Here is an 18,330-nt window from a genome sequence, read left to right on the forward strand (position 1 = left end):
CCATTTTGTACACCAACAATAAAACAAAAATATTCAGTGTTTCACTGCAGAAGCCGTCTGAGAGCGAGTTCTGTTTGGACATTCATCCCGCTCTCATTTGAGTTCTCTTGTTCGACGGCGCGACAGTTAAACTGCTGCTTGTTACTGCAGTGATTATGTAGCAGGGTTCATCTGTAGTGTGGCGTCCCATTGTGGCTCTTTGTGACTGATCAGGGATTGTTTTGCGCCAGTGACGATTATTATCACGTAGAACATGCAAAAAATCTGGTGCCTTGTGTATTTGCAGACAGCAGTTGTGGATGTGGCGGGCAGCATCGCAGTGCCGCGCAGCTGCTGTGTGAGCAGCCATCTCACTTTGCAGCTCAGAAAAATGTCAGAAGCTGTGTGATGTTGTGGCAAAGACAAATAAAACATACCTCACACATCAAACTGTCACAGCAATGAAAGGTTAAAAGCTGCCGTGCTGTTTGCTGCTGGATAGCTCCGTTCTTAACAGTTTGTTTTGCCCTTAGAGGAAGTCGGGTCATGATTTTGCCCCCTGATTTTTGGATGATGTCATGACTTTTGTGGAACCGAAATGGCATGTTGATTGGTTCAAGTTGTTGTTGAGGTTGAGGTGTACCTACTTTAGTAATGGGCTGATGAGGCTTCATGAAACAGTGTCACCGGATGGAACTCTCTACTTGAAAATCTTTGGACTTGAACAACCATTTCAATGAAACCTCACTTCCTTTTTAAACCAAGAGCGCCACCTACAGAGCACTAAAAATCAGGACGCTGTTTCATGAAACCTCACCGGTCCTTCACTGGTCATTTGTGTTGCTGTGTGTGATCGGCCAGTGTTGGTTTTGTTCTGATGGTGGCTGTTTTTGGTGAAGGTGTCTACATGCAGTTACGCAGCTGACGAGGCTTCATGAAACAGTGTGCTTGTTTTTACGGACTCTTCTTGTTCAATTTTAGAGCTGACAGTGCCAACTAAATGACGCTGTTTCATGAAGCCCCATCAGCCCATCACTACCTAAATGACTGACTTACACTTGACTTACATTAGTGTTCAGTATCAAGTGGGGTTGTCTGATGGCTTGGTGATAGTGTTGCCAGTTCTGAAGTCATTTGAATTGGACCAGATCCACTTTGTCTCGCCCTGCTATTCTCCTGATCAATGATAGGTCCAAGTCCTTTAGCGGCATGGAATTGATTTTGGTGGAAATGAGTGGCAAGGTTTAACAGAAATCTTTGTTTCTAAGTGCTAGTGGTACAAGGGCAAAGAATCGAAAGAGTGTCCAGTGCTTGAACCAAGAGCATCAGTATTGGAACTCCTTGACCAGTAGTGGTTTTCTGTTGAGATGTTCCAGTTGGCGAGCACAAACGGTTTTGAATTCCGGGTGAATGGCATCATGAAAACATCCTGGTTTATTATGACTCCTCTCTGCGATGGCCACTAAGTAAGACCTGCCCCTGGACCTCTGTCTAGAAGCTTCAGGACAGAGGTAGGAGGCTCCAAAATCAGAGCCTAAGAAGGTTGTTCAATCATTGACAGTTGCCTTCTTGAATCAAAGTTTGATGATTTCAGAACGGTTTGCGCGGCTATAGCGGCGGTTGTGTGGTTTTCCTGCATCACTGCCTGGAGTCTGGTGTAGCTTGTTATCATGCTGACACTTCTGCTGTTGTCGCAATCACGGAAAATAGTCTTTTGAGTCGTTCACCTGGTATTTTGGGAAGAAGAGGTTTTCAGCAGCGGGGAAACTTAAAAATGTCAACAACGCTGTCTTTTTTTTCTCTTTGAAGGCCTGATACGGTGTGTTTTTTTTTTTTTCCCGCTGCCTCCAGCGAAGCAGAGATGGAGGGAAAGTGACGTGGAGAATGAGAATAAGATGTCAGCTGAGGGAGAGATTGAGGATGTGACAATAGGTGTTATTTGAACGAACGAGTGCGAGCTGCAAACAGCCCAGGGTTATTTACCCGACTCTCTGAAGGGAATGGGGCGCAGCAGCAGCACTTGAGCTCCGTCCTCAATCACACGTCCCGCTGACAGGCAGCGTGCAGTACCTGACATTTTCCTTTTCATTTTATTTTTCCACCATTTTGTCTTTCTTCCCCGCCTCTTCGCTGACCTTTTTGTTTACCTCACCGAGCGCTGTCAAGAGGGAAGAAAGGTGGCCGGAGATAAGAGGGTTTTCCATTATCTGGACAACGTTGCGGGAGATTGGAGCTGAATGTTAAAATATTCAGGCTGGTGTACATTTATTTAAAGGAGATGGCGCTTTTGTTTGGGCACTTGACGCCACGCAAATGTGTTTGAGGTCATTTCTCTTCGTGACAATCTTGTGGTTGAGGTAGTGATTCAAGGAATCAAATGGGAACAGAAAGTGAGAGCAGGGTTTCCGCGGACAGTCATGGCGCATCACTGCAGCTTAAATGAGCAACGCCAGGCTTTCAGAAAAATGGTCTTTTTATAAAGATGAAATCCCGTATTTAAACTTGTTCTGTTGTTTGTTCTTTCGGGGACGAGGTGAGTTGCTCAGCCACAGTTTAAAAAAATCCTGCCTGAAACCCTGTAGAGTTTGTTTGTGTTGCAACTGGCCATGTTGGAAGCGTTTTGTTGAGTAGAGTAGAGTTGTTGCTTCTCCGCGTTGAAAGGACCCATGAGGTGGTTTGGGCATCTCATGAGGAGGCCTCCCTTTGGAGGTGTTTCAGGCACAGCCAGGTGGGAGGAGACCGAGGGGTCGAGCCAGGACCAGGTAGAGAGATGAGAGCTCTTCACTGGCCTGGGAGCATCTCGGAATCCCCTCGAGATTGGAGCTTGCGGACGTTGCCCGGGGGCGAAGGAAGTTTGAGGCTCTCTGGTGAAGCTGCTGCCCCCACGACCTGGTGACGACTGTGGGTGAGGATGGATGGCTGCTGGGCTTATAGTGATGTTCCCAGTATTGCTAAGACTGAGTTTAGATAGAACACAAGTGTATGAATATTAGGAGAGCAACTATCAAAAACCTGAAAGGTGCAAGAATTATTCACTAAACCACATCATGTGAATCAGAACTGAAGCTTTGTTGGCTACATATCTGTTTTAAACTTGAAACAACGATCACAAAAAAGTTGAATTTTTATTCCCTGGCAACAGAATCAAACAATAAAATCATAAAAACTCTGCAAGTAACTTGCTTAAAATAGCAAGTAGAACGATGAAGTGAGTTCACTTTGCAGTGCTAACTGGAATGAAAAGGAAGAGACCAGTTTCTGGGTGGCGATTTCAGTCAACCTTCTGTAATGCCTGTTGGTTTGTAGTAAAACCAGTACAAATGGGGGTGCGAGCCATACGTGAATAAATTTGACTCACGGTGGAGGTATGGATTCGATGGATATAAATACTGAAACTTACATTGTGTTGCAGGTCACCATAAATGACATGTAAATTTAGGAAGTTTCACAAAGTGCTATTGTCCGCACAGACTGACGGAAGCTTTGGCTTCTCAAACGCTGTGTTAAAATCAGTCAAATATATATCGAAACAACACAAACAATGCTTGTGTAGCGTTTAACAGCTATTGAGTATGTGGCTGAAACAGCATGACAAGACAACAGCTCGTAGCTGTCATTTCATGAGCATGTTAGCATGTAAGTCTTCTGCCGCCGGTGACTCAACACACACGTAATGGATTCAAGAGAAAAGAATCTGAGTTGGATTCATTATTGTTTTTGTTTTGCAGATGCTTGAGTTCAGCAGTTCAGTTTCATTTAGCAAATCCAAAGCCTCGAACATACGTCTGGCGACATCGCAGCAGCCACCTCGCGTTGATCCAGAGCTGTGAGAATCCTGGAGGAAGCGCTGATATGTCAATTAAATGTACGTTCATTTGAGGCGAGGCATACGGGCAGATGGAATAAAACATGAGAGGGGCTTGACAGCCCGGCTGTGAGGGAAACTTTACTTTCTCTAATTGAGGCTTTTGCAGCCATGGAGCTGTCAGATGAGAGCCATGAAAGTTCTGCACATCAGTCCAGCTGTCTCTTCTGGTCCCGTCACTGCTCTTATCAGTGTAATGCTTCTATCGGAGTCTGAAACATGTCTGCTTCTGACAGCAGCTGGAGCCGCCGTCGCAGACGACAATGGGGAGAGAGGATTGCTTTTGCTCTAATCTGATGTGACCAACTCTGCCAGAAAATTGTTTTGGAAAATCTTCATTGACGTTTTTTTTTTTAGCAAGATAGCAGAGGTAATTATGTGTAATAACTTATGACACATTTTATTTGCAGGGGTGAGTTCTCTCCTTTCATTGTAGTCCAGTGGTTTTGTGCGGAGGAGGGACGTGAGCGCCCCCTGTATTTGAGAGCGTTGCCTTCATTCCCCCAAAATTATTTGATAATTCTAACACTTTTATTTTGAAAGCGCAACGCAAAGCATGTCAGTTATGGAGCTGAATTTGTGCCATCAGATAATATGTAGCTGAATTTCACTTATTTTAACTTGGAATTATGAGCTCAGATTATTCGGATGCCACAACTTTATCTCCATGGCACTGCCCCAGCAACTTATTCTTCCCAATGTATGTGGCACAAACTCACTTCCTGTTTCCACGTTTGTAAATAGCTTTTGGTGCTTGCGTTACCGAGCTCATACTCAACCTTCCAAATCACTGAGTGCGTTTCTACCGACTGTAAGAGACTACAGTGAGCCAGAGCCAACCACAGTGGATGTGCATCCTACAGAAACTCAAATTCAGGCTGAGTTACAAAATAAAAGCGTGTTACTTATAAATGACAAAATAGCTCTGGTCAGACTGCTCTGAATTTGGCTCTACTTTAACTACTTTAACTTTTGGTGACACTGTCGACTACAAGCAGTTCCCCCGACAGCTTTAAGTGACTCTTTGACAAGTGGTGGTGCGATGAACATGTGAGAGAAAATGAGTACAACTTTGCCCTCACTGTCTACCAAGTTCACTTTTAAGGCTCATTTATGCTCAGCGTTACAGATCCCAATCTGGATGGAGCCTTCAGTCTGTGCTCTGCCTTCATTTCCTGTATTTCTGCATGTTTCCACAAACCTTCCACGAATACAGAGCAAATGGAGCAGTACCACTGGAAACCATGGGGGGCAGTGTTGCTGCTACTACACATGAGACACGAAGAAGACATAACAATGGTGGAAATTCTCCGTCCTCCTGGACATATTGGTGAACAGCAATACCAACATGTAAAAGGCATGAAAGCATGTGATCAGTGACGGTAACATGGTTTGAAACGGGCAGGTACATTTTGGTAAATAAAGGCAGCGTAAAAGGTCCTTTAAGGTGGATGAAGTTCATGTTGATACTTGGCAGTACAGAATTAATAATAAAAATGAAGCTCGCGATCTTCACTGATATGATGGTCAAACCCACGGATGGACCTCTGACTGTGATGAGCTGAAACTCTGTCAGGAAGACAAGCTGAGGGGCAGCGCCTGCTCCAACTGTGGAGCGTGGAGAGGCAGTTGTAGTGGTCCAAGCAGAACCAGTGCCAACTCTTCCAGCAGAGCGTGGGTCAAGCTCATCACATTAGACCTTCCGCTGACTCCAGCCGTTGAATCGCAGTTCCACTCATAGTGGAGCACGGTGTTACATAACATGTGGCACAGTGGAAATTGCGGCCGTGTGAGTTACGAATTCATGGTGAGAACTGTCGGTAGAACTCGGGTTGACATTTGCGGCCGCGCCAAGAGGCGGTTATGAACTCATAAATGAGTGCCAAAAAGTCGAAGCCTGAAGCAAGAGAAGATCTCGGTCACAGCGTTTATCATCTATATTTGAATCGTGTTTCAATGAGTATTCTCAAGTAATTCGGCATGAACCCTGTCACGACCTGAACCGTGACGGACGCCGAAGGCCAACATCTGCTGACACAAACAGCAGATTTCACTGTCCCTTGAGAAAGGCCCACAGGACTCATGCATATCCACTCACTTTCAACTGTTACACACATCGACCACTTCATCATCGGTGAGGTCCTACTCTTTTCTAAAGTATTGCTTTTATTTTATCGGATTTGACCACAGTTGCCAAGGTTCCTCTTTTGCTGCCAGATCAGCAGTTCCTTTAGGTTTCCGTCAACCTCTTTTAGGTTTCAGTCAAGATTGAACTCCATCGATGAATGTAGATGCTAATAGTGTTTTCTTTTAGTATCACAGTCGTAGAATGGAAGTCGACGTGACCCTTGTTTTCTATATGCTGACGGTGAATCCGTCCTTCTGCTGTTGTTACGACTGAATCTGTAAACTGTACTCTCTTGTCTGAAACCCCCGAGACCTCTATGCGGCTCACTGTTCCACACCGAGGCTGATTCCAGATCATTCCTAGCATCTCTCGTGTCCCTGGTGCAGGTGCTTCTCCAACAAACACGCCCCACTGCAGCATCTTTTCTTCCACGCAATTGAACCGAATGTCACTTTCACACACACCATCTTCAGTGCCTCTTGCTTGCCTGCACAACTGATCGGGTCATGAACTTTATCATTTTTTTTTGTGTGCGAAAAGAAGAAGTGAGAATAGAAAGCTTGAGTTACCAGCACCGCAGGGCTTTCTTGCGAAAACATCTGGAATCTATACGCCGTTGATTCTGAGCCCAGCTCTCAGATCTGAGGGGGGTTTTTACCCTGTGTGCCGGAAGCTTCTGCATGGAGAGGGAGGCGTGGCGCGGTGTGTCGGCCCGAGGAACACCTGCTCGCTGCTGTAGGACACAGGCATCATCTTCTCTGAAGCAGCATGAGATTTGCAGCCTTCACAGAGGCTAGGAAACAAGTGTTTCTGGTTGATATCAACTTAAAAAAAAAGGATAGTGACGCATGATTTCAACTGTTTTACTTTGACCTGCGCTTGATACCTGTTATATATTCAGGACACCAGAAATATGAAGTTGAAAGCTTCCTCATTTCTCAAGTTTGTTTCAAACACTGTCATCTGACTAGTCTATTTTGGACTTTCCTGTTTACTTGATGTATGGGGTTAGGCTAGGCTAGGTTAGGTTAGATCAGATTTATCCCACAGTGGGGAAATTCAACGTGTCACTGCAGCCAAACAAAGACACAAAAGACATCCAAGATTAAAGATACAGAATTGGTTTGTACGAAAACAAGTTTGTAGCTCAAAGCATAATTTGAAACACAAAAATTCAGATGCTGTTTTGGCGACCTGTCCACAGTGTATTCCTGCCTTCAGGCAGTGGTTAACTCACAATTATTATTATTATTACTTTAAGCTCCAACAACAACAACTTGGAGAAGTGACATTTTGTTTGTGTCTACAGACTCAGTTACGGGATCGCCTGTATTTCAGTCGTGCTGTGACCTGTTCTGTGTGTCGATACCTCACTTGACATGCAGCGATGAGACGGCCCAACTGAATATTGACATATTGCTGAATCAGTCGATAGCTAACTGCGATGCAAAACGGGTGGCACGCTCCAGCAACTGTCACGCTTGGTTCACTTCTGTGTCAGCGGGGTGGTGGTCATCTTGACGCGGCCTTGGCTCGATCTGGCGTCTTCTATCTTTATTTCCATTCGGCTCCTTCCGCGGGAGACTCCGTAATGGCTCCCAGATTGCCCGTCCTGATCCCTGGTTCTCCTCGGCTGCCTCCATCAGCCAGTAGTTAACAAGAGTTGCCTGGCTGGATATTGGCACGCTGGGCTGTCAGACACCTGTCCTCCTGCTCAGTGGCGCGAGCGCAATTGCCGCTGTGAAACTTTACCGCCAACAACGCCGTCGACGGTGCAGCGAGATTTAAACGGCTCATTGCTGATGACTTGATGCTCCTGTTGTGCTTGAGACAGCAACAAAAACTGACTGGAGAGCGCCGTTAGATTTATGTGCGCTCAGCAGTTATTGCCTGAGAAGCAGACGATAGCAGAAATGGAAGCTTTATAATGGCGCCCTGATGTTACGCTTTAATGGATGCTGGAGTTTGTTTTTGGATATTAGGTAACTTTTGCACAAGTTGTTCTGCCGGATCAAAGGTCAACTTTTGTCTGCCGGGATGCCAAAAATGACAAGATAGGAGTTGGTCTTTGGTCACGAGTTTTGGGTCATGACCGAAAGGATCGCGGATACAAGTGGCTGAGATGAGTTTCCTCCGCAGGGTGGCCGGACGCACCCTTAGAGATAGGGTGAGGAGTTCGGTCATCCGGGAGGAGCTCGGGGTGGAGCCGCTGCTCCTCCACATCCAGAGGAACCAGCTCAGGTGGCTCAGGCATCTGATCCGGATGCCCCCTGGACGCCTCCCCGGGGAGGTGTTCCGGGCATGTCCTACCGGGAGGAGACCCCGGGGAAGACCCAGGACTCGCTGGAGAGATGATGTCTCCGGTCTGGCCTGGGAACGCCTCGGGATCCCCCCTGGGAGGAGCTGGAGGAGGTTTGTGTGGACCGGGAAGTTTGGGCTTCCCTGCTCCGAATGCAGCCTCCGCGACCCGACCCCGGATAAGCAGCAGAAGACGGTGAAGGTGAAGAAACTTTATGCTTGGTATTGGTGTCGGTGAGTACTCAAATGCAAACAAATGAAAAAAATTAGCGACAGCATAGCGTGACAGCATCACCATCAGATGCTGGATGTTTTACGAGGTGACAACATTCTGTACTTGTGCCCAGACTCTGTAAAACAACATGTGCACCTTTCAAAATAAAACAGGAAGTTAGCAGAATAGCAACAGCAATGATCTCTCGACCTTGCTGTTTTTCTGTGGGTCTGGAGCGGAATTGTGCGATTAACTGGCGGAGTGTGTGTTTTGGGGTCTGGAATGAACCCGATTATTTCAAAAGAGAATTTTTTTTTTTTAAGCAAAAACATCAAATTGCACACTGAGGCAAATCTGTTATCCTAAATACTTTATTTTGAAATAAGCCTAGTCCAAGTCCATTTTTTTTGCAAGAGAGTCCATCCTCCTTTAGTCTAAACTTAACATGTCCCAGTCTGAGACAACCAAGTCCCAAGTCAAATCAGACAAACCAGTCAGGACCAACTGTTCTGGAACTGGATGAAAATCAAACCCAAAGTGATCCATTCGCTTTTGTGGATTTTTTTTGCTCTTGTTGAGTGACAGTCAAATGTTTTCAACGCACGGCGGACGTAATGACTTGAAATATGTTGCAGTAGTTGCAGTGGAATTTGGAAGTTGCTCCTTTAAGAGCTGTGCGTTTGTGCCTTCACGACTGTAAACAAAGTCACCCAACCCACTGACCACTAAACCCACTTGTCTGTGCTGCCAGCTCATTTTCTTTGACACATATAAACACGGCGTGGCCGGCAGTTCCAGCACACGCCCACTCGACCCACTGGAGACCGCTCTCACACACACACGCAGACACACACACACACACTTTAATACCTCGGGCACAAACAGAGCAAGCTGTCATTGCGGCAAACAGTTGCAGTTTTAAGAGCAAATGGAGGGGGTGGGGGGCAATGGCGAGCCAACTTGTGTTCTGCGAAAACAATCACAAACCTTTTTGCACCACAGCTGAAACATGGAAAAGCATCTCTTTTTGAGCTGATAGCGACACTCTAGACGATGACTCAGCAATTATTGCAGTCAGCTGATCGACGTTCAGGAACGTTAATTCCAACGAGACATTTCCTACATCGTGCGTCAAAGTTAATCCATGAAATTGCGTCTCACCGATCGTCCAATCCTGGTGCAAACCTGTGCCTCACATCTTCATGAGGGAGAGACAGCTGCTCCACCTCTGGAGAGGATGGATGGGCCGCGACGGTGAGATGTACCGCGCAACACTTGTTTCCACCTCCAGAGCACCGAGCGAACATGGTGGAGGGGGGAGGGGAGGGAGGTGAGAGAGACCTCACGGCCGGTGCCGGAGCTGAATTATAGATGAGGCCCTCCATCACTTCTCTCACACACACACATGCATTAAAGGCCCCACAGCAGTGTTCCTCACACGCAAGGACGTGTCAGCGGCGGCAGGTTTCCACCGCCACAGGTCCGGCCTTCTCCCTGCTTCTGCTTGTGCGCACACTGTTTCGCACAACCAGACGCTTGCTCCCGATGCCTGTGTGCATTATTGAAATCCACTTTGCCACCGGTTTTCCTGCAACATCTGCCTCACCGAGCCACTGGACTGTAAACACAAGAAAACAAATGCGGCAAGAAGAGAAGATGTTGCGAAGGGACGAGACGGAGGCGGCGGAGAATTGGCGGATATTAATGCCGGTGCCGAGGGGGAGATGGGCGCCGGCCAGATTTTCTGCTTCTAAAGTGGTGGGAGCACTTAAAATGTCAATACCCGATTTGTTGTGGAAGTTCACACTTTTTAAATCCGCTAATGGCCGACTGTGAGTTCAGACTCTTGCTCAGACTCATCAGTGGTGATGTGTCGGGAGGCCGACCTCTCGGTCTGAACGGAGAAGTTGGCGGGGGGATTTGAACTGTCGAGAGCTGTTTGGAGCCATGAGCTGGTGAGTCACAGTCCAGAGAACAAGCGCTATCTTTGTGACATTTCAGTGGGAGAGGAGGATAGAACATGTGACCAGTCAGACCTGAGGTGGCGGCCGACTCTCTGCATAGCCACCGTCACAATAAAACACTGCCCGTCGACACCTTGTCGGTCGTACAGTTGTGCAGTAGCTGTTATTTATATTTGTTTTCACCACCGCACCTAACAGTAAAATATTTTCTCAGCCCTTAAAGTTGCTTCGGGTGGCGCTGCCGTCATTTCCGCTGATGACGTCTGATACATTTATCTTTTGCAGTCGAATAATCTGTTGCCACTCACTTGTGACCGTCCAAGCAGAGTTCCTTGTTGAGTTGGGTCCATTTAGCAGGTTAGCGTTTAGCAGCACGGGGTGATAATTTGTCTCAAACATATCCGCTGCGTTGAACTAGTTCTCTTTACTCTGGAAGTGCGCAGTATGTACGATATATGGTGTCAACACTCTTTATCAGAGCAGTGTTTCGTACGTACCGCAGTAACGCTGAGAAGTTCGGACAGAAAAATGTTCATCTCTGAATGAATGTTGGGGCTGCACCGATCTCCATTTTTTGTGCAAATTCCGATTTTTTTTAAAAGTCCGAACAGGTCGAACTATATCACACGCAAACGTCACTTATTTATTTATTTTTTTTTTTTTAGATGGAATTACATGAAGCTACTAATTCACAATAATACTAAACAACACTGTGTAGAAAACAACTTTTAAAGCAAATAAATAGCAAACAATAAAGGTTGTTTTATTCCCTTTTCAATGAACAATGAACAGGTCAAACCCACAATGTAAACTTCACTCATCACTGTTCACTACCGGAATGTTGCCTTATCACCGGACAGACCGCTCCTCCTTTTATCGACTACATGAATGAGTCGCTGGGGGCCATTTTCACACCATGGTGTAAAATGTTATATATTTATATAATATAATCCGACTATATTTGTCATTTGTTCGGCCTGATCACGGTAAGACATCATAAATGCCACCATCGGCGTTGAAAAATCGGTCAGCCGATCATTTGGTGCAGCGCATTTGAATATCAAGACCTTCACCATGTTCTTCATCAGGTGGAACCCAAGCTACATGTCATGTAAATGGAGCGGTTTTCCTGCTGGAGGAAAATGGATGAGCTACCTCTCCTGTGTGTGTGCAGCACGGCCTGATACCAAAACAGACATTTTAGCTAGTTCCAGCCTGCAATTGTATTCAGTTTTCCAGGTTAGATGAAGCCTCTTGTTTTATACTTTCACACACCAGTTAGATTGTCCGGGGGTTACTGTCCAGTGAAGCCCATTTTTCTGTGCTCAGATGGAGCTTGGAAACCTATTGATGGTGTCGCCAATAAGGAGTTCATGTGCAACATGGGAGTAGCTGTGTGCTTGAAAAGTGGGCTGAAAAACAATGTCAACACATTCTATAATAGGCTTAAGGAGTGGCTGCACACACACACGCTTGTATTTCTATCCATGCGGTTTCTCATTGCCATAACCCTTTCCCCAGCCTCTCACTCTACTTTAGGGATTCTGAACCAAACTGAAACCCATTTATAATGACAGCTATTTTGACATCTTCATCCTCAAACTGAAGCTTGACCTCTTGTAGGATGAACAAGCCCACAGACACGCACACACTCACACACTCACGCAGAGACATACATTGTGGCTGTGAAACCTTCACATTCTCTCCTGGTGGTAGTTTATCACTCCCATTGGCCTCGCTGGGCGCTGTGGTTGCTACTCCTCCGAACCCTCCAGGGGTGACCCAAACTTCTCACCCTGAATAAACACAGCGACAGCGGCTGGGTCAGGAGAAGGAAGGGTATTTGTTGAGCCGAGCAGAAGGGATATGAAAACTTTCTGTGCGGCCGGCCGAGATTAGATAAGTAGAGCGTGCGGTTTTGAGGAGCGGTCGTCGCTCCAGCTGCTCTGATACGTGACCGCACTTGAATAAAAGCTTTCTGTTGCGTCAACACAGGAACCGGATCGCGTCGGAACGTTGGAGGGACTCAGCAGTTTTCTGAAAATACAAGCTTCCCCCGTGTCAGGATGTGGGCCACAACCCTTCGGATGGAAATCACTGCAGTCGACTTCAGAGCAGAAGGTTTTGACCTCAGTGTTTCTTTTGCCGAATGGTTTCATATTGAGCGTAAATCGATATGGCTTTGTAGATCCGCCTGCTCCTGTGACCTCACCGTGATACTGGAGAGACGCTGCATCGCGTGCATTCCCACCTGTGTTGACATTTTTCTACTCAGTCCATCCTTGTAAACAAAAGCACACATGGGCCGGGGAAAGGGACAGGAGAACAATTTTTTCGACGTTTTTTAATTGCACTATTTTACCACCAAATATTTTTCACGCAAAATCTGTTCATATTGTTATAAACAGCCATAACCAACCTGTTGGCAGAGCAATGTCATATTTACATAGACTGCTGTGGTCAGAGAAGTTGCGGCTTGGTTTGACTTGGTTCCACCTTTTTCAGCTCCCTTACCTTGTCATTCAGAAAGTCTTTAATGTTAAATTAGGATGCACCGAGTTGAAAATTTTAGTCTGAAGCCAAATAAAATTTTAAGTGCTTGGCCAAATACTGAGTCATGCACTGTTTTTACTATTTTTAAAAAATGTTGTGTAAATACTGGAGAACATATTCACATACAGTAATGTTCAGATTTTTTCAAATAATAATATTTGTCTGTATATCTAGTCATAACAATAATATATCGTATTTAAAAAAACATAACACTATTTTCCCATTACAGAAAGCTGTAGATAGTTTTGTTGAACACCCATTGCAAACTGGAATTCTATTCTCAGTCTCCAACACTTTAAAAGAACTGAAAACTTTGGATTACAGTTTACACTGAAGTGTCGCCATGACGACGGTTGGAACCGGCGGCGCTAAATACATGGTGCATGGGTCGGAAGGTCAAAATAATTTCAGCTGGTGTTGAACCGCTCTTGTTCACTCACCAGCCGACCAGACAGTGAGCCGCGGAGTGGAGGGTGGTGTTGCCAGATCTGTCTTGGCGCTTTGAGAATGGGTGAGTGGGTTGACAGGATTTCACCAGCGGTCCAGAAGAGTTTTTATTTAACCTTTTTTGTTTTTAAAAAACACATTCCGCATTGTTGATAGCAAGTGAAAACCGTTGTTCATCTGCGTGGTGTTCGATCATGTCACACGCAACATTTGTCACTGAAGCCGAATGTTCAGCCACTGAATGTTCGGTGTGTCCCTAATGTTAACTGCTCAATCCTGACACCTGAAAGGACCACACCAGATGGGCTTTGGCTCTTTTAAAGCCTTTCGTGACATAAATAAAAGTGCAACAAAAATACTGGGCTATACACTGTGTTTGTCGCACCATCGGAAAATCCAAAAGGCATCGTGTCAGGCAACGTGAAATTGAGGCTATTTGGTCTTATGGATCCGATCCAGTCGCGTCAGGAGGTCCGAACTATTCCGGTCAGGTTTCGGATTTTTCTGCTATCAGTGGGTCCTGGCGCTTGTTTGCCCGACTGAAGATGAAAACAAATGAACCAATAAAACTTTCTCCACTTGAGTTGAAGCTCCCAGTTATGGATGGTCAGTGTGCCCTGACCTGACCTGTGACTTGACCTTCCAGCGCGTTTCATCGACATACTTCTGCTCCAGTGAGGAGCTTAGTGTTCCTGCTTCATTAGTGAAGCCTGAAGTTCAAGCTCAGGGCTTCATTGCCCATGAATCTTTAAAAAAAAAACACGCACACTCCCCCTGGTGTCTTGTGATCTGGATCTCTTTATGTTGTCTGATTCATTCCTCCTCCCCCTCAGCCGGACTGTGCTTTGCTTCTCCTCCCCCACTGCTGGAAACTTCTTCTTCACCTTCCAAGAACTTGTTTTGACGCTAAGAAAATGTTTTTTCAGTTGTGAATTATAACAGATTCGTATTGCCTTGTTAATGTTGCAGCGCAAAAAGTGAAACCACCGGCACAAAGTCTGGCTCGGGGGCCAGTTGCAGCCCTAGAACAAGTTTCATATGGCCCACTGTCATTAAATGTATAAGGCAACAGATGTTGGAGGGACGCATCAGTTCTTTTCAGTAAGATCCCATCAGTCAAGTGGAAATGCGTCAAACAAAACTGTGTCCAGAATATTTTGTGTTACATCAACGTCTGGTGTAATGAAGTGATCGGTGGATGGATTGATTTCTCAATAATGGTTGTGATCATCAGAAAAACAGCCATATCTTCTCTGTGAAATGCCTCTATCTAAAATGTCTTAATCCACAAATGTGATGGAAATCCTTGTCCGCAGAAGAGTGAGGATTGTAAACGTTAATCCATCCATCCATTGACGGTTCCTCTTGTCATTTGGCAGGATGAAAATGCGGCGGCACCGGGTGTTCTTGCTGTGCACGGTGGGCCTGTGCGTCATCTCCTTCCTCCACTACTACAAGGCCCTACACTACGTCTCCCTGCTGCGTGAACTCTCCGCCCCGTACCCCAACATCAAGTCCTTCATCATGGTCACTGGCTTCTTCTGGAGGGAGAAAGGCGCGGCCTCCACCCCTATAAGTCCCGCCGCGCCGGAAGAGGCCCCTCCTATTCCTGTCCTCCATCGAGGGGACAGCAAAGCCCGAGGAGGTGCGGTGGGACTGGGGATAGCAGACGGTGGAGGTGGCATGGGAGGATTGGAGGTACGGCTGAGGGAGGAGCCTGAACCGCCGCACCCCTGGGAGAAACCTGAGGAGAACAAGCGAGGGGACGCACCCAATGAGGTATGATAAATTCTGCTCATTCACATTCACACGTGAGTTGTACACGGCCTTTGAGTCGCGGTGCAGGAGGACAAGTAGAGAGGCTTGAATGTCCACTCCAGGTTTGGAATGAGATCCTTTCCCACACGGAAGAAGTGAAGTGTCTTGTTCACGGGTGTGGGAAGGATGGACTGTGAGAGCCAGCCAAATTTGCAATCCGCACTCCCGCCTTGACCTGTGGTCGCTAGCTTTGGTTAGTCACTGAAACATCCAGTTTGCGGTGGAACTGGTGGAAATTCGCTACTTGGTGCCTGAACAAGCTGGAAAAGCTTATAGCAAGGGCTGCTCAATTCATCACATTTTTATCGATTATGTCTTCCTGCGATTACAAAAACATGATAATCGTCATGAAACGATTATTTAGCTGGACACCCGTCTCCCCAGCTTCTCTCATTTTGTCCCGCTGAACCCAAACGCTGATGAAAATTGACCGGTGGGAAGCTACTGTGGAGGGCACAGTGAGCGCGCGAAGCCTCTGTTTACACGGAGTGGGGGGCGCTAATATTAGCCACTGTTAGCTCGGTCGCCTCTACAACGGCGGCATGGTATTCAGCGTCAGAACCTCCGAGGAGCAGGCGCTCATCCAGCGTTCTGAGTCACAACAGCAGTGATAGCTGCTTGTTGGAGATGTTTGGAAGTGGACAATGCCTCGTGCTCAACCTGAGACAGAGGTGATGAAATCAAGCGCTTCTTGTCATTCATCACGCTGCAGAGACGCAGGAAGAGCGCTCGAATATCTATTATCAAAAGAGTGACTTCTTCCGTCATGAAAAAAATGAATAAAAAATTTGGAATCTGACATCACAGCTTACAAATCAGAACCACAGAAACATCTTGCCAAGTGCCAGCTCAGCTCGAAATATTGTCTCCTGTCTCCACTGTTCTCTGAACCTGACCATACAGGTTGGTGTTTCCAGAGAGAAACATTTAACCTACATGAAGAAGGTTACATATAACTCTTAAATTATGATTTAAATTTACACATTGCTTTGTTGTAGTTCATTGTTCACCAAAGTTTGAAAGTTAAATGACAGCTAAATCTTAGGTCGTTCAATAATCGCTTGAATAATCGTGATGATACGAATCGAATCCCCAATGTATATTTCCATTGTCATGGTTAAAGTTGAGCTCCCAAATGAGTTAAAGATTCCAACTCTTTAGTGTTTTAATGCATAACTGACCAACAACTCGTGACACATGCTCCATCGCTCAAACCCTGATCCTGACTCTTTGTCTTGGTCCCCAAAACCTATTGAGTGGTGCAGTATACATCTCCAGCCTTGTCTCGACTGGCTCCTTAAATGTGTCTTTGAGTTGCCAAATGGACGGCGCAGATAATGGATTCAGATGGAATCTCCATGGTATTTTTAAGAACCTCTGATAAGGAGTATAAATCAGAGCCTGAGAGGAGACAGCTGTCATAAGCTTGTGGGAGGTTATTGATCGTATCTCGGCAGCTTTATTTATGACTTAGACCCATTTTGTAGTCTGGTTAAACACTCACTGGAACTGTTGGTCGACCAGTTAAATATTCCCGCTTGACAGAAATCACGTTTGTTGATGAGGTTCTTTGGTATTGTTTCATTAAAATAAATGAGTTGCTGCGGTTATAATTACTTTGCAAGAGCTGTAAAATGAAGTGCCCCGTCCGCCGACCTTGGTAAGCCGTATTTTGTGTAGTGGAACCTTGTTTCCTCGAGTCCCTCGACAGAGAAAGAGGAAGAAATTTAAACATTTCTCAGGCGACTGTACCCACACCGTACCATTGGAGAAAGAACTCTTTCCTTTAGCAATGGTTTTCTCACAGCTGTACTTACCTTGACAACCTTAAAATGGTCAAACTTGTCTGCGTTTTCTTCCTAACAGAGCACAAATAACAGCTGTACTGAGTCACATTGACCAAGCAAGAGTGTCGCAAGATGTCGATAATCCACGAGATCTTTCCTCCAGGTCCGTGAAGGCATGAGATTCATCGAATTTCGATCTAACTTGTTGAAGTTATCGGGAAGATTCCCCCTTTTCATTGAAACCAGCACTTCTATTGGGGTGTCCTGCTGAAAAAACAGGGCTTCCAATTTCATGTTTTCCACTTCAGGACATCCCCAGGAAACCCAGACACCTCTCGAGCTGAAAGCCTAGTTGGGGCAAAGTTGGGGAATTCATTCAGGAATTTGGCTTTTCTGGGCCAAGAGGTGGTTGTCCCATGGTAGTTGGGGTCTCCGGGATTTCTTGATGGAGTTGGATCTTATGGTCGTGGGATGGCACATGGTTTCCAGCAAAGGCTGTTACAGCTACAGCTCTAGGGAGCAGTTTCATCCCAGTTCTTGGTCTCTAAAGACTCCCATAGGTACCCATCACCTGTCAAACCAGCAGTTCAGTTAGATCCAGGAGTGGGACGCAAGGTGTAGTGGGGGCCGCCTGAAGACTTTTGGCTCTTTTAGAAGTACATTTAGAAACGTGGTTCCAGGACAGAGACCGACATTGGGGTCCTACCTGGGCCATACATGAATGTATTGCAGGCAGGCTGAGGCCTGTGGGAGGCTGACTAGACTAGACTAGACTAGACTAGACTAGCCCTGACCCTAACCATGACAGAGGCTCCTAAAGGCCAAGGGAGGTAAAGCTCCGGCCTTGGTGGACCTTGCTCCTACGAATCCAGGGAAGTTCTAAGTGGGTATCTCCCTGGCTGGGGGTGTCCCCTAGTTCACACGCAGTTGGCAGTCAATTGTACTTTCAAATGTAGATCTGAATCCAGCCACTGTTTCTCAGCTCGACGAAGGTCATTTGATCGAATCCATTTGATCTGTCCTCCTATAAACAAGCTTGTAAAAATCCATCCTCAGTCCACTTAATAAAATGCTTCTGCCAGGCTCTCACTGCTGTCTGTGTCTGTTAGATGCCGACAAGGGTCAAGAGACACTTTGTCTTCGCTGCTTGAGCTGAGGTTTACGCCGGGCTCATCGCTCATATCATCGCCGTCCCTCCCCTCCGGTGTCTCTTTTGAGTTGTCAATAGCCAAACACTCATTTTGTACGCTGATCAATATTTCCACAACAGCTTTATA

At 46.2% G+C, this 18,330-nt stretch overlaps 1 protein-coding gene across 2 annotated transcripts in view; it reads left to right on the forward strand.

The window, feature by feature from the left end:
* mgat3b (beta-1,4-mannosyl-glycoprotein 4-beta-N-acetylglucosaminyltransferase b) overlaps window positions 1-18,330 on the forward strand; it is a 52,989-nt gene that overhangs the window by 18,326 nt on the left and 16,333 nt on the right. For both annotated transcript variants that reach the window (XM_053855068.1, XM_053855069.1), the window contains exon 2: window positions 14,828-15,227. In XM_053855068.1, the coding sequence (XP_053711043.1) occupies window positions 14,829-15,227 (399 nt within the window). In that variant the 5' untranslated portion in view covers window position 14,828. The remainder of the gene's footprint in view (window positions 1-14,827; window positions 15,228-18,330) is intronic.

The sequence above is a fragment of the Synchiropus splendidus genome, chromosome 2, assembly GCF_027744825.2.
Source record: "Synchiropus splendidus isolate RoL2022-P1 chromosome 2, RoL_Sspl_1.0, whole genome shotgun sequence".
NCBI lineage: Eukaryota > Metazoa > Chordata > Actinopteri > Syngnathiformes > Callionymidae > Synchiropus > Synchiropus splendidus.